We start from the raw sequence: 22412 nt of genomic DNA on the forward strand, positions 1-22412 counted from the left end.
CTTTACTGGCCCAGTGGTTCTTGAGAAGAAGATTTTCAAAGATTTTTCCTATATATTTCTATGTAAAACTTTGATTCCCCATTGTGGCCCCGCCCATCCCCCGGGGGTCATGATTTGAACAATTTAGAATCTGCACTATACCAGGATGCTTCCATAAAATTTTCAGCTTTTCTGGCCTAGTGGTTCTTGAGAAGAAGATTTTCAAAGATTTTTCCTACATATTTCTATATAAAACTTTGATTCCCAATTGTGGCCCCACCCTTCCCCCAGGGGTCATGATTTGAACAATTTAGAATCTACACTACCCCAGGATGCTTCCACATAAGTTTCAGCTTTTCTGGCCCAGTGGTTCTTGAGAAGAAGATTTTCAAAGATTTTTCCTATATATTTCTATGTAAAACTTTGATTCCCCATTGTGGCCCCGCCCATCCCCCGGGGGTCATGATTTGAACAATTTAGAATCTGCACTATACCAGGATGCTTCCATAAAATTTTCAGCTTTTCTGGCCTAGTGGTTCTTGAGAAGAAGATTTTCAAAGATTTTTCCTATGTATTTCTATATAAAACTTTGATTCCCCATTGTGGCCACGCCCTTCCCCCGGGGGTCATGATTTGAACAATTTAGAATCTACACTACCCCAGAATGCTTCCACATAAGTTTCAGCTTCACTGGCCCAGTGCTTCTTGAGAAGAAGATTTTTTAATGACCCCACCCTATTTTTGTCTTTTCTTGATTATCTCCCCTTGCGAGGGGATATGTCCCTTCATTTTAACAATTTACATTCCCCTTTACCCAAGGATGCTTTGTACCAAGTTTGGTCAAAATTGGCCCAGTGGTTCTTGAGAAGAAGTCGAAAATGTGAAAAGTTTACACACGGACAGACAGACAGACGGACAGACGGACAGACGGACGGACGGACGACGGACAAAATGTGATCAGAAAAGCTCACTTGAGCCTTCGGCTCAGGTGAGCTAAAAAGTGAAAAAATTAAAAGTTGACACTTGCCTAAAATGCCTTAATAGTAGCTACACCCTAAAAATACTGTGAACATATATTTATAATTAAAAAATATGTGAAAAAGGGAATAGCTCAATTTTCTTTAATACTGTAAAATCATATATTTTCGTGGGGTCAAATTTTCGTGGTTTGAGCAAAAAATGTTGGTTCGTTGGGATTTGATTTTGTGGATAAAGATCTTTTTAGCAGTTGCGCATATCAAAATTTACATATAGTGGTGGGCATAAATTCGTGGGTCTGTTTATACCTCGAAAACAACGAAAATTAAACCCCCACAAAAAATAGTTATTTCACAGTATAGAAATTTGAGTTATTTCCCTTTCAAAATGTCCATAAAATTATTGATCAGTTATGAATGTGATCAATGCAAATGTTTGACCTGACCCAGAGGTGCCTGCAACACTATAGCTGATTTTTTTTTTTGGCTGAAATACCCACTTTTAGAAATACACTTAAAAGTACCTGACTACAAAGTTAATAAGGGTTAATACTTACACACTCTTTGTTTCTTTTTCCTCAGGTTTGATTTTACCAAGAAGGGCATAATACACAGCCTTTAACAAAATGAAGATTGTTCATGTCACGTAGTTATATTTCCACATTGTTTTCATTAACAATTACAGGTGACTCTCGATCTCTCGAAGTTCAAGGGACCGCAAGAAAAGTTCGAGAGATCGAGGGGTTTGAGAGATAGAAAGTAAAAAAAATCCGGAATTTTCAGTTCCGATCACCGAAGTTCTACTTTAATAGATACCGGAAGTATATGTAAATAAAGTCATTGCACGCTTTCAATCGTATTTGACAGGTAGTTTACGTGATATAAACAACAATGATTGCATTTCGAATAAATAAAACTAATTTCTAAAGTTTTAGTATTTATTTATTGTTATTTCATGATTACGTGAAACCCGAATAGCAATTGTCGGTTTGGCTATTCCGTGGCACCTTCACCAATGTTCAACAGATTTTTCTTAATCTGTATTCAGTCTTTGAGAAAGGAATTTTCTTGTGCAATATTTGCCATGCTGGAATTATTTAGACTCTATTTAATCATAATAAAAGTTCATAGTCTATCGGAACTTACTGAAACGAACATCTATAAATTAAATTTCTAAAAATTATCGTCTCAGTTTCAATTCGAAATAAGTTGTTTATAATCTACCCTGTAATTAATAACCAACTAATTATATAAAAACACGGACAACCCACAGGTGTAGTGTCATCTATGTAAACACCCAATTAACACCTCCATGCCAGCCCATGGCTTTCATTGTTTCCAGCTAAGTCCAGACTGCATCAATTTTACGCTTGATTGGCGTGTATAAACGCGCGCAATCAAAACTTCGAGAGATAGAGAGTAAAATTCAATGAAATATGTGTAACGGGACCCAGATTTTGGTTCAAGAGATAGAGAATTTCGAGAGAGAGAAGTTCGAGAGATCAGGAGTAAATTTGCTTAATTATATAGAGGAAAAAAACGGGACCGGAGGTCGAGAGATAGAGAACTTCGAGAGATCGGAGTTCGAGCCATCGAGAGTCAACTGTACATTGCAATCTTATGAAATTGACAGAACTTATTAAACTCAATGCTAACTGTTGTGTATCTGAGCTAGTTAATTGTGCTAAGTTTGGATGAAGCAAAAATGACACAAAATATCAATTCTGTGTACCTGCCATTTGGGTGGATATTTGGGTACATATTACAATATTTATTTGTTCATTATCAAACTTACACAGACATTTTGTTTATCTACATTCACATTACTCATAAATGTGACTGTTTATCAATGATTATGATATTCTTTACCCTTTACAGGGTTTTCAATTGTGTTTCTTAATATATCTTGTATTTAACATTTAGATCAGAGGAAAGAGAGAAAAGTCCTTTCACAATTAAAGCATTGAAAGTTTAATTTGTATTACTTCTGCTGGTAGAAAAGATCAAAGCCCCATCTCCCTCATTCACAAATAATTTTTTTTGATACCATCATTTGGCTATGCTACAACAAAAAGTGGATGTGGTTGGAGGAGCCATTCAATGAAAATTTTCAATGATGAAATCAAGTTTGGGAGGAAGGGGGTGGGGAGGGGGCTGTTTGATCCAGAAAGAGAAGACAGACCTTCTGATACTGGGAATACTTGACTGGATCCTTCTCAAATATTTCATAAGTCTGGGACTCTAAGTTGTCCATCAGTGGCTGTCAAGGAAAAAATAAACAAAATAAGCAAAAAATTATAACAAATCTAAAGGCTTCTATCAGTGCAGTGTAAAGGATCATTTTGTTTTACCTGTAGTGGACTTTGAAGGTAATCCTCGTATCCCTTGGCAAACTGGGTTATGGGGTCAGGTGGGGACCGCGTCTATCAAATCAAAGTTTACAAACTTCACTAATAATCCAAAAACTGTCAATGATTACTAAATATCTTTTAACACATGCTAGATGAGTGAATTTTGAGCAATATGATAGATACATGCATATATATGTATATATATATATATCATTTCCATCATCCTGAGGAATACTGCTCTAGCATCCTCCCTGACCACCATCAGTAACAGCTAACTTCAACACAATAATTACATGATATAGGCAAATCCCACTACATGACATGGGCAAATCCCACTACATGACATGGGCAAAATCCCACATGACATGGATAAATCCCATTACATGACATTGGTTAAATCCCATTACATGACATGGGCAAATCCCAATACATGTCATGGGCAAATCCCATTATATGACATAGACAAATCCCACTACATGACATGGGTAAATCCCATTACATGACATGGACAAATCCCATTACATGACATAGACAAATCCCACTACATGACATGGGCAAATCCCAATACATGACATGGGCAAATCCCAATACATGACATGGGCAAATCCCAATACATGACATGGGCAAATCCCAATACATGACATGGGCAAATCCACTACATGACATGGGCAAATCCCACTACATGACATGGGCAAATCCCACTACATGACATGGGCAAATCCCACTTCATGACATGGGCAAATCCCACTACATGACATGGGTAAAATCCCACTACATGACATGGGCAAATCCCACTACATGACATGGGCAAATCCCACTACATGACATGGGCAAATCCCACTATATGACATGGGCAAATCCCACTATATGACATGGGCAAATCCCAATAATGACATAGGCAAATCCCAATACATGACATAGGCAAATCCCAATACATGACATGGGCAAATCTTACTTTATTGCATGGGATGGCATAATAGATATACTCTTACTGATTAATGGTGCAAGGCATAATAGATATACTCTTACTGATTAACAAAGATCCTGTTTATAAATGTGGGAATATTGATTGGTGTATCAGCAATTTTGTAAATGGCAATACCTGTTACCTGCCAAAGGTGAATGAAAAACTGTTGTATGTTTCAGTGTTTAATATCTGCAACAGGTGACTAAGGTACTGTTGTTTATTACAAAATTTGTTACTAGCCACATGTTATTTAGGAACTGTATATTATCAGACATGATTCTAAAGTTGATGGAAAAAAACCTGAGTTAAAAACGAAAGTTTTACCTGCCACAGGTGATCTAGGTACTGTTGGTAGGTGTGGAGACCTTTGTCCGGGTGTCTGTCTGCTCCACTCAAAATGATCTGAATTTCCAGCTACACATACAAAAGAAAAACATAAGTTACAAGGAATATTTTCAAACTTTAATCAAACTTCACTTTTTAAAAATACTAATGCAAAGAAATGCATGTGAAAAAATAAAATTTCTTGTAGCATTCCTTAAGAATTTCAAAATTAAAACATAATTACACACCTGTGTTTTTACCATACCTTAAATAATTTTTTAAGGAAGTTTTGATGTGGTTTTGATAACACAGGATATCCTCTCTTATTGGTCAGGAACAGACTGGTGGATACAACAGCACATTTGATTGGTTCAGCCAACCATCTTTCTAGGACCTCTTCTGACGGCAGATTGGCTGAAACCTCCAGCACAACACTGATTCTTCTGTGAGAGTCGCACAGAGTCCTGAACTCATGCCACCTGCAAGGTTCATGGAAACTCTCACATCAAAAATTCTTAGCAGTATTCTAGATCAACCATTTATGCTGCTAATGCAAAGCTAAAATTTTACTCTTTTGTGAAAGTTGTATTCAATAATTAATCTTCAGTGTGGATTCATCTTTACTTTTTCTATTCCATTTTCTCCTTACTACACTGCATTTCTTTCTTGCTATTTCCTCTTTACCATTTCTATACAATTTCCTCTTTACCATTTCCATACCATTTCTTCTTTACTATTTCTAAAACATTTCCTTTTTTCCATTTCTGTACCACTTCCTCTTTACCATATTAATACAATTTCCTTTCTACCATTTCTATACCATTTCCCCTTTACCATATCTATACCATTTCCACCTTAAAAAGTCTTTCATTTACTCTTTGTTATTTTTACTCTCCTCCTTGTAAACATATCTTTCCTATTTCCTCCTGACCATGTCTTTCTCCCCATTTCTATTCCATTTCCTCTTTACCGTCTCATTCCTCCTTACCATTTCCAGGTGTTGTCCTGTGGTTCTCTTTCCTCCTCCTCTAACTGTCCCTCTATCAGATTCTCTGCCTGATCCCGAGCTGACACTAGTGGGATCTGTATCCAGTATTGCTAAAAACAAAAAGGAACTCTGATTTAAAATGAATGTTTATACATTTTTCAGTGTAATGGAAAGGGAGGAAATACAATGTACTCAATTTTTTAATTTAATGCAATCTTCTCAATACAGGTGCTCTACCTACTGGGCCATCTGGTCACATTAAAGCAACTTACTCATGTACCTGACAAAACATGACCATTCTCAACTATACTTTATGGATCAAATGAGAAAGCAGCAAGTCAAACATGATTATTGCATCCATTGATGGATGTTACTTGTACCTGCTGGAAATAAGCAGCTTGAAGTTGTTCACTCAAGCACCGCGCCAGGTTAGCATTCCTACCGTGCTTCAGTTGGATCAGTATGGCTGGGAGTCCAAGATGGCTGGCGAAGGCAAGCTCCTGCTTAAATCCCTGAATTTACAAAAAAAATTCTGTACAACTCAACTGTGCCAGTATCCATATGTAGCATTTAGTGCAAATCAAAATATGAGATAAAAAAAGAGTTTCACAGTAATTATGCATGAATTAATTATGTTTATTAACAACTAAGGTAACAGTAATTAGAAATACGAAAAATGTGTTATGTCTTGTGGCATGCAGTGATAATAAAATTCGAAAGAAAAACAGTCTTTCAAATCGTGTGCCCAGTGTTTATTTCTATCTTCATTATAAATAGCAGTTCTTACAGCTTCTGAGTTCTTGCGGATGACTTCCACTCTGGAGTCAAGCTGTAACCATGGTGATGTTTTCCCAACAATCAATGTACTCCAGTCTAAGAAATAATTAAGAAATAGGCTGTAATGTTTACTCAGTGAGGTTTTTGCACTAATTTTCCATCTGACAATTATTGTCACATTTTCACTCCTCTTCATCAAATTTTGATGTAGAAGGAACACCTATGCATTTAAAGGTAGCTGTTTTAGCTTGGGAGTCAGTTTCTTAAGATAAGGTTTCTGCCTGTACCAATCACATTCATGGATGTGTAAAAAGCAAATCAGGGTATTAAGGAATTTCATAATCAGGTTTGGCCATTATCATTAGAAAACAAAGTTTTGACACTAACTTACTGTCCGTGTGGCATTGTCTGTTTTATTTAAATTTCATATATACAGTAAAACTCGGTTATAGCGAAGTCCCGGGGACCTGTGAATTTAATTCGCTATATCCGTAATTCGTTATATCCGTATAACGAATTCGTATAACCATATATAGCGAATTCGCAATATGCATGTTTTCCTTTCAGTATTAAGTACCATATATGTTTGGGAAGCAAATATTTCAAAACATACATTCGATAACTAAGGTTTTATTATGAATTGAATTTTATATACAAATGCTAAAAGAAGATAAAGTCAGTTCAATTTATCAAAATTTGATATCTTTGAAAGTCCGTTATAAAAGATGTTAATTTCATTATATTTAACCTCAACGGGAATTAAAATCAGTTCCCTCTATCCGTAAAATCATTACATCAGAGTTCGTTATGACCGTTAAATTTTACAAAGACAAGAATTTTGACAGAAAAACTTCGCTATATCCGTGTGGCTATATCCCTGTTTTATTGAAATTTCATATATAAATACCCTTGACAAATAATGAAAGTTCAAAATTTTAAGTTTTAAGTTAAAAATTGTATTAAAACATAGGTAATAAGAGATAACAGAGTTCACCTCAATGAATGTTGTCTTAAATGAGGCAAATACCCACTCTTAACTGACAATGTTGCATAGTGTACATACCAAGATGCAACATTTATGATTTTTTATCTGATGGGCTTAGAAGTTACTTAAAGGTCAAATATCAAGGAAATAGATATACTTGTATATAATATATGTTGTAAACAATGGTTAAAAAGAAGGAATTACAATATTCATTTAATTTTAAACATCGTTGTTTTCTTTATTTACCTGTTCAAATATCACTAAAAATAACGTTCATCAATAGAGTTACTTCCCCTTTTTGTGACGTCATTAGAGACACTCGACAAAATCTAGTTACATAAGTATAGTAAAAAGTGCTCTCGATTATCTAAAATTATGGCAAATTTTGGGGAACAGAAATGTCTATATATCAGAGTTATGCGTAGATCTGTATATCTGAGTCAAGAAAGTACGCAAATTGATTATTCTTCTTCGACCGATTCTGTTTCGTCCGAAGCCGGTAAGGGTGAAAGTGGAAATTTTGATAAATAACACAACTGACAAGGGATCATCGCAGAAGCTAACGAATGTACATACATGTACCGGTAATTTGTATTTAATGCCTTTTACTGAGTGTGCTCAGTATTTCCGCAAAAATATTTAACTGCGGAAAATTGATTTTATGTGTTGTTTCTTATTCATCATATAGGACCAGGACTTTTACATAGTGAAAAAGTATAGAATTCTTTTTTTTTTTACATTGCATAGCCGTTTGAACCGGGTACACAGCGATTTTTTTTATGTTAAGTATACTATAATGAACAATGAACGGAACAACAGAATTAAATTGCGTCATTGTCGGATATATATATCATGAGTGCATGGGAATCCGAAGATGTAGCTATCACAGGTGCTTGGAACTACCCCCCCCCCCCCTCGGTTGTTCCGTACCCCAGTGGGTTTTTTTATACTTTAAAATAATATTTTTCTATGATATATTCAATAGTATTACAACTGAAAAATCCCAAATTTAAGGGGAAAGAAGGCTAGTTTAAGCCTTTTATAAATTCATACCCTCTGATGCTAAAACAGAGCGTTCTGTTTTAGTATCAGAGGGTATGAATTTTCCCCGTCCCTAAGCACCTGTGGTAACTAAACATTTGTCTCGAACCTTTTTAATTTATGCGTAACAAGTAATTTTTATTTGCCCCCCCTCCCTCCCGAAGTAACATTTCTTTGTTGTCTGCCTCAACGGATATTAATTGCTTCATACAGGCCTGAAAATCTTTGTCACATAGCGCTTTCATTCTAAAAATATTTTAATATGAATTATTTCACCCTAATTTAGTTTAGAAAAAAGAAACAAAAATATTTTAAGAATGTATATTCTGATTTCATATGCTCTTGTGGTAACTATGTCAAGACGCCAGCACAAGAGAAAATAAGTGCTGGAGGAAAACAAAACTGCGGGCAGAAAATTGATGAACAATCACTGGCGTGCATGAACACTGAGGTTTTATTGCTTGAATAAATATGTAATGATAACAATTTTAATATAAAATTTTTCTAGAAAAGGGACAACTGGAAGTGAATGAACGCATTCTTGAGTAAGTATTTTCTGAGACAGATATCATGCGCGGATTTAGAGGGGGGATTTCCCGGACATACCCCATCCCAACTGAGATTTTTTTTAGACACGATAACTTGGCAGATAATCAATTCCTTGTCTATTATACCACACCTTCCGTGTTTTGTCAGTCAAGTTTTTGAGATTGTTCCTTCACAGTATATGAAAATTGCTAGTGTTTTTTTTTACTCCAGCATGTTAGAGGTTTCCGCAGAAATACATGTACTTTTGACTTGGCGCCGCGTAATGTTCAGTCATGTATATATACCGATTGCATGCTCTAATGTAAAGGGCCAATCTCTAAAACTTGACAAAAGCGGAAAATATAAAATATCGAAGTATTGGTACAACGGACAAGGAATTCATGTATATTTTGCTTAGTTTTATTTTCAGTAGGGGGGAAGGGGCAAAGCACAGGAACCAATCGTCAGGTACTTGTGATCTTGTTGAGTACTGTAACAATTTTAAAAGAATAAAAAAAAACTTTCCCTCAAAACAGTATTGCGGCTATAAATACCTAAACTGACAAATTGAAAAATGCAATTTAAATTTGAAATAAAACCAAGATATTCGTGAGATAATTTTATAATTAATTAAAATGTAGCCTAAACTGGTCTATGTAAAATGTCGCTTATGAATATTTATAGTGTTTCGTGTTTATTGGGCTCAAAACCATCTCTTTTTAAATTAAATGTCCATATTTCCCTCAATTCAGGTGCGTAAGAATTTAAATATATACTCCTGTCTTGTTCCGATTTATTGGTACAGTTAAAAGCCCACATGGCAACATCTCGCAAACAATAATGTTCCAAACACGGCAATATGGCATGCACTTCCTATGTCTCTGATGACGTCATGCAACAAGGGAGATAAGCGATTTACAATAAATGATCCACTTGTCACACAAGTAAGTTTAAACGATTATTAGTGATGAAATTGGTGACAAAAAAATAAATAGACCTCAGAATGTCATTCATATTGCTCCAGAGGCTGACAATAATGAATAATTATGTATTTTCACATAAATATTATACTTGACCTTTAAAATTAGACTTATCCAAAAACTAATCCAGAAAATTCAAATCAAGTTTTGTTTACATGGTCCTTACTAGTTTCTTGGTAAAGGACCTGCACCAAAGTAAGCCTGCATGGTATTTTAGATCACTTTATTTTGGCGACACCTTATTTTTGCAGTTACATGTATTTTCAAGTCGTAGTTCATGTAAAGATGTACCTCAATGATTTTCAGAATTCAAATTCATATGTTATATTTACATTATTTTACTTTATTGTATTGTAATTTAGGCAGTCGTCTTCGTCCACCAAATTGTCCCTCGTTGTTTTCGGACCCCTGTCTTCTACCATGTAGTCCAACGATGACATCCACTCGGCATACACACAGGATAGAGACAAACATCCAGGACAGAAATAGTGTCGATCGCGAGCGTTGACACCACATCATCGACTCCATCATGAATGCTCTGTCCTAGAACAGATAAGATCTGCAACATCTTCTAAAGCATAAACTGTGTGGCCAATAAGCAGGTAAGTGATTAATCCCTCCAGGACCTGGGACTCCCCGAACATAAATAACTTGACTACATAAATCCCCGCAACTGGGGTCCAAAGAATACCCTTAAGTTTTGATAGACTCATCCCGCAAGAAGGGTGACGTCCACTTCCCCAACGGCGGCCACATGTTGATAGATATCCTCGATGTGCCGTAGGCCCATCACGTATCAACTCATCCCGCAAGAAGGGTGATGTCCCCTTTCCCTACTGCGGCCACCTGTTGATAGATCTTCCCGATTTGCCGAGGGTCCATCACGTATCAACTCATCCCGCAAGAAGGGTGATGCCCCCTTCCCCAACTGCGGCCACATGTTGATAGATATCCTCGATGTGCCGTAGGCCCATCACGTATCAACTCATCCCGCAAGAAGGGTGATGTCCCCTTCCCCAACTGCGGCCACCTGTTGATAGATCTCCCCAATTTGCCGAGGGTCCATCACATATCAACTCATCCCACAAGAAGGGTGATGTCCCCTTCCCCAACTGCGGCCACATGTTGATAGATATCCTCGATGTGCCGTAGGCCCATTACGTATCAACTCATCCCGCAAGAAGGTTGATGTCCCCTTCCCCTACTGCGGCCACCTGTTGATAGATCTCCCCGATTTGCCGAGGGTCCATCACATATCAACTCATCCCACAAGAATGGTGATGCCCCCTTCCCCAACTGCGGCCACATGTTGATAGATATCCTCGATGTGCCGTAGGCCCATTACGTATCAACTCATCCCGCAAGAAGGGTGATGTCCCCTTCCCCTACTGCGGCCACCTGTTGATAGATCTCGCCGAATTCATCCCGCAAGAAGGGTGATGTCTTCTTCCCTAGCTGCGGCCACCTGTTGATAGATCTCCCCGATGTGCCGTAGGCCCATCAGGAGTCAGCTCCGCACAGTTGGTCGGGACTCTCCGACTCAACCTGCAGTTGGTCAACTTGAATGGTAGGCATGCCAGATGCACTTCCGACATTCCCTAGACCTAAGGCCTAGAAAAAAAATATGTTTGTTTCCGCTTTCAGGCTGAAAAAATATAGGGTAGGTAGGTGGGCAATTTTTTTTTTTTTGAAAAAAATTTTTTTGCTTCTTTAATCGAAACGTGTATAGAAGTAACATTAATGACAAAAGAAATGGTGTTTTCAAGCATTACTGTGACTTAACTTATAAAGGTGACCCAAACTTCTTTCTATCTTGAAAAGCTTGCAAAGTTGGAGGCTATAATTCCCTGGTTGAAACCTGGCACATCATGGGACAAAAGCATTAAAAAAATATTTAGGGTCGGCACTATAAATTAGGGTCGGTCGGGAAAGCAGAGAACATATTTTTTTCTAGGCCTAATATAGCGTGATCCATGCCCATCCGCACCTGCGGGAATTAAATGTAACCTACCCTGTCGGACAACAGACCTGCCCTCCTGATTCCCTAGGGTAACTAGGGTCACTGTATCAGTACTCTAAAACCCGAGAAACTATCCTCGGTCTCTGTCCTACACCACATTTAGACTATTTCTGCACAGGAGGGCTTGATCCCCTGAGACACCCTCCTGACAGAGAGTATCTGAGATGCCTGTAACTCAGCCTCTCCCTCTATTTTCTGAATTTCCAGAGTTGTTCTCTGTTGGAGCTAATGCTTCAGACACAGCTCTGGAAATTCTTTTGAAGAGCATGCACATCTCTGTCTATCTCATCCTCCTTAATATTTCGAAAAGAACCTGAACATTGAGGGGGCTGGTAAATATGGGTTTGAAAAGCAGTTATATTTTTACAGAGAGATCATTATAATAAGTCTAAACAAACTACATTTTCAAACCTTGGCCAGATAAAGCGAGATCAGATCTAGTAAGTGGACCAGGGCGATTCTTAGCTGGTCCATGAATAAATTCACGTTTGTATCTTGGATTCACGATGGGCAAGCAAACAAAATCAAACCTGAAAAAAAACGAAATAAAATCATGGTCAAGTATGTTGTATTAAACATTTTCATTGTTTTGGGGGGATTCTTTCTGGGAAAACTCTACGTATATAACTTCTCTTTCACACAACATTTTACATTTACCAAGCTATGGTCAGTATCATAACATAAGTATGGGCATTCAACCCATCCATCTTTCCAAGAAATACAATGAATTGAATTTTTTTGCAGTGATGGACTGTAAGAAGCCTTGAGTTATACGCCTACCCTGATTTACATGCAGTCTCTACTGCTGTGTTAATGTCGGGACAGCAGTGAAAATCACGACCACAAGACGCACGTGCCATATCCTTCCCTGGCATATTTCGAGGAAGTTCGGATGGAGAATTGTGAATATCGAACCCGAATTTAAATGGAACAAAAGGGGGTGGTAATCCAGGGGCCGGGGCAAGAGTAAGGAAAGGTTTTGTTTAAACTCTGAAGTGTAGAAAATTAGAAAATGAAAAGTGAAAAGAACTTTGGAGCTTTAATTTGCCATCACTTGGGCTTAATGGGTATTATATATATATACTTTTACATATTTTACATTACTATATTGGAAGAAGAAGAAGATACTTCGTGTTTTCTTTTTAATTATTTTTACTATACAACTATACCGACCACTGTGAATTCATGGACTTCTGATATATACAGTCGTGTGCCAAAAGTGAAGATTATTTTATTTTTTCTCTATATATTTCATTGAAAACAACAGTTTTTAAAATATCTGGTATGACAACATTTCTTGACAAATTTTATCCCGAATTTCTTGATAATCCCAAAAAAATGTTGTAGTTGCGAAAAACAATAGTTTTCATCTGATCAGTATTGGTATTTTAAAAATATTGAAATTTAAAGGTGACATGAATTTTTAAGTCACATACTCACAATGAATTATATAGTCAACATTGATCTTGAATTTTAGAACTGATTTTAAGTGATGAACTATCTTTTTAGTAAAAACTAAATATGTAATGATCTTTTAACGAAAGATAACTACACATTTTCTGTTTTAAGCACTGAAATAAATAATGAAATTGGACAAAAATTGACCATTTGTCAATGATTTTAAAAAATGTTGTTTTCAATGAAATATATAGAGAAAAAAGAAAATTATCTTCACTTTTGGCACACAACTATATATATATATGTAGTTATTTAAAGCCATATATGGCGTATGTACAATGAAAATTATTAGACTAAAATTATAAGAACTTATTATTTGTATCATTACTTATATAAAGATAGAACTTTTCCGTAAATTACAAAATCTAAGTCAATTGCGTTATAAAGATATCACAATTTAATTTGGAAAATGACTCGGAAGAAAAAAAAAGATTTAAATAAAACATTACAGAGAAGATAAAATCGTATTATTAGATGAAACGAGGTGTTTTCCGTGCTCCGAATTTTATGAAAAGCTTTAATTTAAATGTATTAACTATATTTCTACTTAATTTTGCACATACGCCATATATGGCACACATTATATATACCAGATGTAACAGGAAAGGAATATCACTCGAACAAAATCATAGACCTAAAGTGAATTTAGGTCTATGGAAAAATTAAAAAAACCATTACATACCGTCCAAAACTCCGTAAAAGTTTTTCGAACAAAATCATAGACCTAAAGTGAATTAAGGTCTACGGAAAAATTAAAATTTGATTCTCTATCTAAAGATGTGTGCCAAAATTTATTTTTTTCTCTGTATATTTTATTGAAAACCACATGTAGTTAAATGGCTGGAAATTAGTCAAAATATAGAGAAAAAACTAAAAAAATATATATTCTCTGTAAACTGGGCAGGCAAGTCACATGGGGGGTGGGGGGGGGTCTTGTTCTCTTGCTTTTTTTAAAAAACCCAAATATTACATATCTGTGAAGATTCGGGGGGTATATAGTTTTTACCCTGTACGTCTGACTGTCTGTCTAGCTGTTTGTCTACAAAAAATTACCTTACATTGCCCAGCACATTTGATTGGTTCGAGCTATGGCTTTTGTATTTCACGTGTATTTCAATATGTTATTTGGAAGAACATATTTGACCTCTTGACTTTGGAATTTGACCCTTAAACCTTGGCCATAACTTTTGAAACATTGATGGTACAGCTCCCATACTTTAAATGTATATTTATCGTCACAAGACCAATTTTTTTTTTTTTTTTTAAGGCTTTGAGCCACTTTTAAATAAATTTAGGATTAGGGCCTTCATAAATCATATTTGAATCCTCTTGTGCTTTGCCTGTGACAAGACATTTCAAAATATACTATTTTTGACCTGGTGACCTTGATGTTTGTCCCACTTTTAAAAAATTTAAACATAACTTTGAATTGGCCATAAGAGATATGCCTTTCATATGCATTACCTGTGACAGGATATTTCTAAATATGCCATGATTTTTTACCTCGTGACCTAGTTCCTTCCCTTTCGCAAAAGCGGGAGACAATAAATGAGATGAGACCCGCATTTTTACTACATTTAATTAATTTCCCTTAAAAATGTGAAATTTTTGCACAGGTACTTTAATCAGAAATGCTTGCTACAGCCTTTGACTTAGATAAGCTAAAAAGTCCATGATAAAAAAACCCCTCCTTACGTACAAGTTTTCTGGACTCAAAACAAACCCCAGGCCCAATATTTGATTTAACATCAAAATTATTATTTACAGGACCCAAAAAGGCCGAATTACAGATTTTTTAACAAGCTGTCAAAATGATACTGGTTCAGCATCCTAGTCAGATAAACAGACACAATGAAGCTAATGTGCAAGTACCTACCTCACCAGCTTTGTTTATTTTTACAAATTAAATCTCACAGAACAAAATGGATGTGGACTAAATTTTAATCCCAAAATGTTTGCAATGATTTACATGTTAGACAAATTGAATACAAATTTTAAAAAGAAATATGATTGAGATTACATACATGTATCTGTAAATGAATGTGAGTAAAATCTGTATCTACATGATCACAAAATGCTTTTATTTGGGGTATGACAATAACTTAGAGCACAGCAAATAAACAAGTTGGCAGGGTACAATAATGATTTTAGAATGTGATTATCACCTTCTCGGAACTAATAAGTACAAAGGGTAAATATAGGATGGGATTACAAAATGTTTGAAATGACACATTAATGTAATATATTGATAATTTACACCTGTAAATTCCACCCAACTAATTCCATTACAAGGTTAACTTAAACATGTACATCAGCACAAGTTTACTGACGAAGCTTTAGAAAACTGAAAGACAGAGAGAAGAAAAAGATTGTGATCAACACAATGCAGGAAGGAAAGCTTATGAAAGCTGTGAGGTCATACAATGTAGGATGAGTCCCCACATCTGGGACATTCCATTTCCTTTTATATATAATAGTGAGAAGCTCCCGAGTACCTCAGGGTCATACAATGTAGGCTGTGTTCCCACATCTGGGACATTTTCCTTTTTTTATGTAAAAGTGAGAATAATTGATAGAGATGTGTTTCAACAGAGGCTGAGAATGATTGTTTATAGTTTCTACACCTACACACAGATAAATACCCATATTCCTTACACTGGGATACAATACATGCAGTGCACAGTAAATATTGTAAATGCATGTGTTTAATATCTATTAAAATGTCAGCTAATAAATACTTGACACTCATTCAAAATCACTAAGAAATCCAAGTTTTATGCTAAGAGCAAAAACTGGATCTGTGTTTTTTCTATTGCACTCAGTAAATGTTAATGCATCAAAGAGCTGGCTGTCGGTGATGTTTTGGTCACTCGGTCTTGTTGGCCATTCTGACCGGTCTCAGTGCGTCCGAATGCCACGTCCTGATGTTAGCTAGTGCCCTGTTGATTTTGTTGCACCAGTTTATTCTCTCCTCTTTAGTGTCAGCAGAGACCATGTGCCTGTAACCAATAGTAACAATGAAATAAGTGCATCTTATCTAAAATGATAACTTTGTATACCACACTGGAAATTGGGCAAAAGTTATAATATGTTCATAAGACATGAATGCCATGCTTCGGATTTATAGCAATGGAACATGATCTTGTCACATCATTTTGTCCTGGTAAATTATTTCAAATGCATTATTTTTAATTGCAGGGGGTTTAAAAATGATATTTTGAGAATTTACTTCTTTATCAAAGTTAAGAAAAGAAATTATTTGATTCAAATTCTGATAACAAAATCTCATTCATATTACAACCACTGAAATTTGTGAAAACATCCAGACAGAATTCAGTATTCCAGCTACATATGACCTCAGACACTTCCCAGTTCTCACCTAATGGTTGTCATGGTGTTGTATGTCTTGCTTATCAGAGTGTCTTCTTCCCCCCTCCTGGGTTGACGGACCGTGACTAGTTCAAATGTGTTGGGGCGAGCACAGATGTCTCTGGGAATTAGGCCCACCTTCTCCGTGATGCACCTCTTCAAATCAATTATTCCCATTGGCTCCTTCAAAACAAAAGAAAAGGGAGAACCTTACTTATAAGTGTAGACATGTAGTTTAGTAACCCTTTACAAAAGAGAGGATTAATACATTTAGTTTATTTAAAAAGCTCCTCTATAAAAATATATACCACAACCTAAGCATTTTTATCCAAGATAAAGTCAGATTAGATCTTTTTCAATAAGCAGGACTCAACAATGACTAAAATATGGCAAATGTATAAATTGATCCCTGCTTCATTGACACAGACAGACAAAAGTGATAAGCCCTGTGAACTTGTGAAGCATTCATTGACACAAACGATTAGACAAACATTAATGTGACACAGACCATCAGACAAACATTAATGTGACACAGACTAACCTTCCTGTTCTCCTCATCAGGGTACTTCCAGAAACAGAGTTTGTTCCCCTGAAGTGCACTCCATCTTCTGTGCCAGGCTCCGAAGCCACTGACGTCCTCAAACATTGTCTACATGAAATTATAAAACAAAAATCAGGGAACACTTGTCAATTGTACAGCATACAAAAATACACAGCTTTTGTTGGAAATACAATAAATTCCAGAAAAAAAAGAATAAATTAACTCACCAAGAATCCTCTTTCCTCTACATTTTGTTCCATTAAACATTTCAATCTCATGTAGATTGTGCCATGAAGTGGAGACAAATAGGGAATCTAAAAAGAAGGGATACCTTTATAGATATAGTCTTAGGATTACAAAATTGTCTGTACTGTGTGACTGTGCATACATGTAAACTTGTTTAAACTTTACTACAGAATGACTGTGAGATAAAACTTGGATGAAAGCCTACCCTTTCGAGAGTAAAGCAGGTCTTGTCTAGAGCCCTCATTGTGATGGGGAGGGTGGTGATCAGGGTAAAACTAGTGGTCCTCACTGCCGTGGGGCCACCAGGACTGGGAGCTAAATAATAGTCTACACAATCAGCAACAGATTCTAAACATAGGTAATCAGAGATTACAGAGCTCACCTCAACGAATGTTGTCTTTAAGTAAGGCAAAGTCACACAATTAACCAACAAAAAGTGTACATTCCAAAAATGAAAATATTTAAGCAATTTTGATCTGATACTTTGAATAGACCTACATAAAAAATTTAAACTAGTTCTTCTTCATGAAAATGTAATCAAAATCCAGAATCTGAAGCAAATTTGAGAGTTTTCATCTCTTGATGCAACGTTTGTGCAAGTTTGGTTTATACAATGTTATGTAAGCCTTATAGTTTTTTGGTATTAGACTTGCACCCATAACTTTTACCTGGTCTATTATCTGAAAAATGCATATCGAATTCAGCATCCGAAGCAAGTCCATTAGTTTGCATCCTAAGATTTATAGTCCATGCAAGTTTGCTCATTATAGGGCTCATAGTTAATTGGAAATGAAACATGCATCAAAAACTAACATTTTTACTCATCCACAAAAAGTAGGTCAGATTCAGCATCTGAAGCAAGCCTGGTAGTATGCATCCTTATATGCATTATCCATGCAAGTTTGGTCATTAAAGAATCATAGATACTTGGAAATGAATCATGCATTAACTTTAACCTATTCACTAAACCGGAAAATGTAGGTCAGATTCAGCATCTGAAGCAAGCCTGGTAGTATGCATCCTTAGATGTATCATCCATGCAAGTTTGGTCAATATAGGGCTTATAGTTACTTGGAAATGAAACATGCACCAAAAACTTTAACCTGTTCACTCAACTGGAAAATGTAGGTCAGATTCAGCATCCGAAGCAAGCCCGATAGTATGCATCCTTAGATGTATCATCCATGCAAGTTTGGTCAACATAGGTCTTATAGTTACTTGGAGATGAAACCTGCACCAAAAACTTTAACCTGTTCACTCAACCGGAAAAGTAGGTCAGATTCAGCATCCGAAGCAAGTCCAATAGTATGCATCCTTAGATGTGTCATCCATGCAAGTTTGGTCAACATAGGTCTTATAGTTACTTGGAAATGAAACCTGCACCAAAAACTTTAACCTGTTCACTCAACTGGAAAATGTAGGTCAGATTCAGCATCCGAAGCAAGCCCAATAGTATGCATCCTTAGATGTATCATCCATGTAAGTTTGGTCAACATAGGTCTTATAGTTACTTGGAAATGAAACCTGCACCAAAAACTTTAACCTGTTCACTCAACCGGAAAATGTAGGTCAGATTCAGCATCCGAAGCAAGCCCGATAGTATGCATCCTTAGATGTATCATCCATGCAAGTTTGGTCAACATAGGGCTTATAGTTACTTGGAAATGAAACCTACACCAAAAACTGCACCAAAAATGTTAACCTGCTCCAAAAACATTAACCTGGTCATTCCTTTGCTGAAATTGCAGCATCTGAAACTTTGAATGGTGCAATGAAACACACTAGAACCATCCTCCATGCATGTCTAATCCATATAGGACATAGAAGTAGTTAAAAAGAAAACTGCTCCAAAAAACTTAACCTGGGACGCCAACGCCGACACCGACACCGACGCCGACGCCGAGGGTATTACATAAGCTCCCCCAACTTCGTTGAGGTGAGCTAAAAATGTACATTTTTAATATGGAAAATTTCTTTTTGCTACCAACATTGAGTTTGCTCAATCTTGAATAGGAATATCTGAATTGAGCACTCTGTTAATTTCTCAATACCTGGTGCCAGGTGCCCTTTAGGGGCTTTCTTGGGAGTTTTTCTTTTCTTGTCCTTTATAGCTTCTCTGGATATTGACTGAAATAAAGTTTAAAGAACTAAGATTATTATTTTGGGGGGCTTTTAATGGTAGGACTATTTGCCCTGGAAATCATGTGAAATGTTCTACTTACCATGCTGTATATTTCCAGGTTGAGTTTGAAGTTGCCACAGATGCCATGGATTTTGATCAGGTTGGGGAAGTCCAGGCTGCCTCTCATCATGGGGTCGTGGGTCGATAACATCTGGGTCACGATTACTTGGGCGTGGTTCCGGATCAACAACAGGAAGTAGTGAACTGTGTTATCTACAAACAGAGACTTCAGGCATTCAAACATTCATAAGGGATACATGAATCTACTGAATGTTATTTAAGGAATGAATTAAATAGCAACCCAAATTATACTGTATAACCGGGGTTGGGGCAGTTTACGCTTTATAAACAGCGAAGCTTTATATTCATTTTTTAGTCATTAATGATCAACATAATTTCACGATGGTCTCAAAAATGATCTACCAGTTCAACTTATTCAATTAATATCAGAAAATAAAACATTTCAAGGATTTAAAACAATTTGTTATATCTAGCCAAGAATACAAATAAAAGTAATAATGTATCATTTTTGAACATTTATCCAGATGTAATTATGGGTTGGTACATGATCAAATCTACATGTATCATGGAGCTCTTTGGGCTTTATACCATTTGATGATTTACATGATCAACCAGCATTTACATCCCAATACATGACAGCTGACTGAGATTTTTTATTTACCTGATCCAGTTCCTATCTTGGTAACAAACTCTTTCTTTAGTGGCAGCCTTATATCACTAATGGTCAGAGATCCCCGGGGCCCAGATCCTGGGGGGTCTAAACAACCTGACTCCTTCAATCGCTGAATCTCAGTCAGATAAGCTTGTCTCTTTTGACCTTTAAAAAAAGTTATAGATACTCAATACTTACACTTCAGAGAAAAATAATTTTTTTTAAATCAATTGATATGAAAGTCTATTTTAAAAGAAATAGAGTTGGGTATTGCGAGTGAAAACCATATTGCGATATATTGCAATATTTCATGTTGAATATTGCAATATATTGGGATATATTGCAGATTAATTATCATTAATAAATTTGTGCAGAAAGTTTAAAATGATGTCAAGCTCAAAGACTATTTGAATTTATCTATAAGTTTTAAAGGGGGTGAGGGGATAAAACATTTATTGCACACATAATAAAACTTTACTTTTAATCAAATACCAGGTAAAATAATAAAACAAAATGAACTCTCTTGAAGCATTTTGAAATTGAAACAAGAGGCCCATGGGCCACATCGCTCACCTGAGAAGCTTTGTCCATTCTGTTCTTTACCAATTTTCCCCCTTGAAATTGAAACAAGAGGCCCATGGGCCACATCGCTCACCTGAGAAGCTTTGTCCATTCTGTTCTTTACCAGATTTCCCCCTTGTAATAGATATTGTGACCCCACCCTACCCCACTGATCATAATTTAGACAATTTGAAATCTACACTACCCCAGGATGCTTCCACATAAGTTTCAGCTTTTCAAAGATTTTCCAATATATTTCTATGTAAAACTTTGATTCCCCATTGTAGCCCCGCCCTAACCCCCGGGGGTCATGATTTGTACAATTTAGAATCTACACTACCCCAGGATGCTTCCACATAAGTTTCAGCTTTTCAAAGATTGTCCAATATATTTCTTTGTTATACCCTTATAAATATCAGTCTATATATTTATTACTTATAAAAAGTCGAACAAAAGAACTGTTTATTACATCGGTCTAACAATTTCACTATTGACCGGTCTTACATAAGAATTGTTAGACCGCAACGTCACTCGTCTGTTACGTCACAAGGAAGTAATCATCGTTCAATATCGGCGGCGCGAAAATAGCCGAAGTAAAGAGCTACAAGAGTTGTTGCTAAAAGCAAGGTAAGGAAGAAGGGAAGAGTATGTTTTGTGAAATAAAATTTTTGTGATACAATAGATATGTAATTGATTTTGTTCTTTCTCAGCTTGATGTTTTATATTTACGGAAGAAGCCATAATTTCAAATAAATGAAAAAATAATTGATACTATAGCGTGTATTGATTAAATTGATCAATCTTAAGTAAGCAGTGAAAGGTATAACAAAACAGTTAAATTTGCAACATATGATTTGTTGCACCTGAAGGTGAAAATGTTGCCCTTGGCCTGCGGCCTCGGGCAACATTTTCACCTTCAGGTCCAACAAATCATATGTTGCCCTCATACCCAGTCAATAACTGTATAATGTAAAACTTTTATTCTCCATTGTGGCCCCGCCCTAACACCCCCCCCCCCCCCCCCCCCCGGGTCATGATTTGAACAATTTAGAATCTACACTACCCCAGGATGCTTCCACATAAGCTTCAGCTTTTCTGGCCCAGTGGTTATTAAGAAGAAGATTTTTCCTATATATTTCTATGTAAAACTTTGATTCCCCATTGTGGCCCCGCCCAACCCCCCGGGGGTCATGATTTGTACGATTTAGAATCTACACTACCCCAGGATGCTTCCACATAAGTTAAATGAGCTTTTCTGGCCCAGTGGTTCTTGAGAAAAAGATTTTTAAAGTTTTTTCCTATATATTTCTATGTAAAACTTGGATTTCCTATTGTGGCCCCGCCCTACCCCAGGGGGTCAAGATTTTAACAATTTAATATCTACACTACCCCAGGATGCTTCCACAAAAGTTTCAGCTTTCCTGGCCCAGTAGCTCTTGAGAAGAAGATTTTTAAATATTTGTTC

At 36.3% G+C, this 22412-nt stretch overlaps 2 protein-coding genes across 6 annotated transcripts in view; both read right to left on the bottom strand.

Annotated features, from left to right (window-relative positions):
* Nucleotides 1-12843, bottom strand: part of LOC134268994 (protein arginine N-methyltransferase 5-like) — a 35078-nt gene extending 22235 nt beyond the window's left edge. The window contains exons 1-10 of the mRNA XM_062751220.1: nucleotides 12698-12843; nucleotides 12329-12447; nucleotides 6374-6459; nucleotides 5967-6098; nucleotides 5587-5696; nucleotides 4864-5077; nucleotides 4599-4688; nucleotides 3308-3379; nucleotides 3139-3216; nucleotides 1514-1572 (exon numbers count right to left, since the gene is read on the bottom strand). Coding sequence (XP_062607204.1) covers nucleotides 1514-1572; nucleotides 3139-3216; nucleotides 3308-3379; nucleotides 4599-4688; nucleotides 4864-5077; nucleotides 5587-5696; nucleotides 5967-6098; nucleotides 6374-6459; nucleotides 12329-12447; nucleotides 12698-12792 — 1055 coding nt within the window. The 5' untranslated portion in view covers nucleotides 12793-12843. The remainder of the gene's footprint in view (nucleotides 1-1513; nucleotides 1573-3138; nucleotides 3217-3307; nucleotides 3380-4598; nucleotides 4689-4863; nucleotides 5078-5586; nucleotides 5697-5966; nucleotides 6099-6373; nucleotides 6460-12328; nucleotides 12448-12697) is intronic.
* A 2457-nt stretch (nucleotides 12844-15300) lies between these two features.
* The window catches only part of LOC134268995 (anillin-like), an 18651-nt gene continuing 11539 nt past the window's right edge, over nucleotides 15301-22412 (bottom strand). For 4 of the 5 annotated variants that reach the window (XM_062751225.1, XM_062751221.1, XM_062751222.1 and 1 more), the window contains 8 exons: nucleotides 20396-20551; nucleotides 19754-19926; nucleotides 19583-19658; nucleotides 17737-17858; nucleotides 17513-17599; nucleotides 17286-17393; nucleotides 16755-16927; nucleotides 15301-16374 (listed from right to left, as the gene is read on the bottom strand). In XM_062751225.1, coding sequence (XP_062607209.1) covers nucleotides 16242-16374; nucleotides 16755-16927; nucleotides 17286-17393; nucleotides 17513-17599; nucleotides 17737-17858; nucleotides 19583-19658; nucleotides 19754-19926; nucleotides 20396-20551 — 1028 coding nt within the window. In that variant the 3' untranslated portion in view covers nucleotides 15301-16241. The remainder of the gene's footprint in view (nucleotides 16375-16754; nucleotides 16928-17285; nucleotides 17394-17512; nucleotides 17600-17736; nucleotides 17859-19582; nucleotides 19659-19753; nucleotides 19927-20395; nucleotides 20552-22412) is intronic. The other variant, XM_062751223.1, reaches the window with a different exon arrangement.

The sequence above is a fragment of the Saccostrea cucullata genome, unplaced genomic scaffold (genome assembly GCF_032062105.1).
Source record: "Saccostrea cucullata isolate Sc308-1 unplaced genomic scaffold, CSIRO_AGI_Scuc_v1 ctg504, whole genome shotgun sequence".
Lineage (NCBI taxonomy): Eukaryota > Metazoa > Mollusca > Bivalvia > Ostreida > Ostreidae > Saccostrea > Saccostrea cuccullata.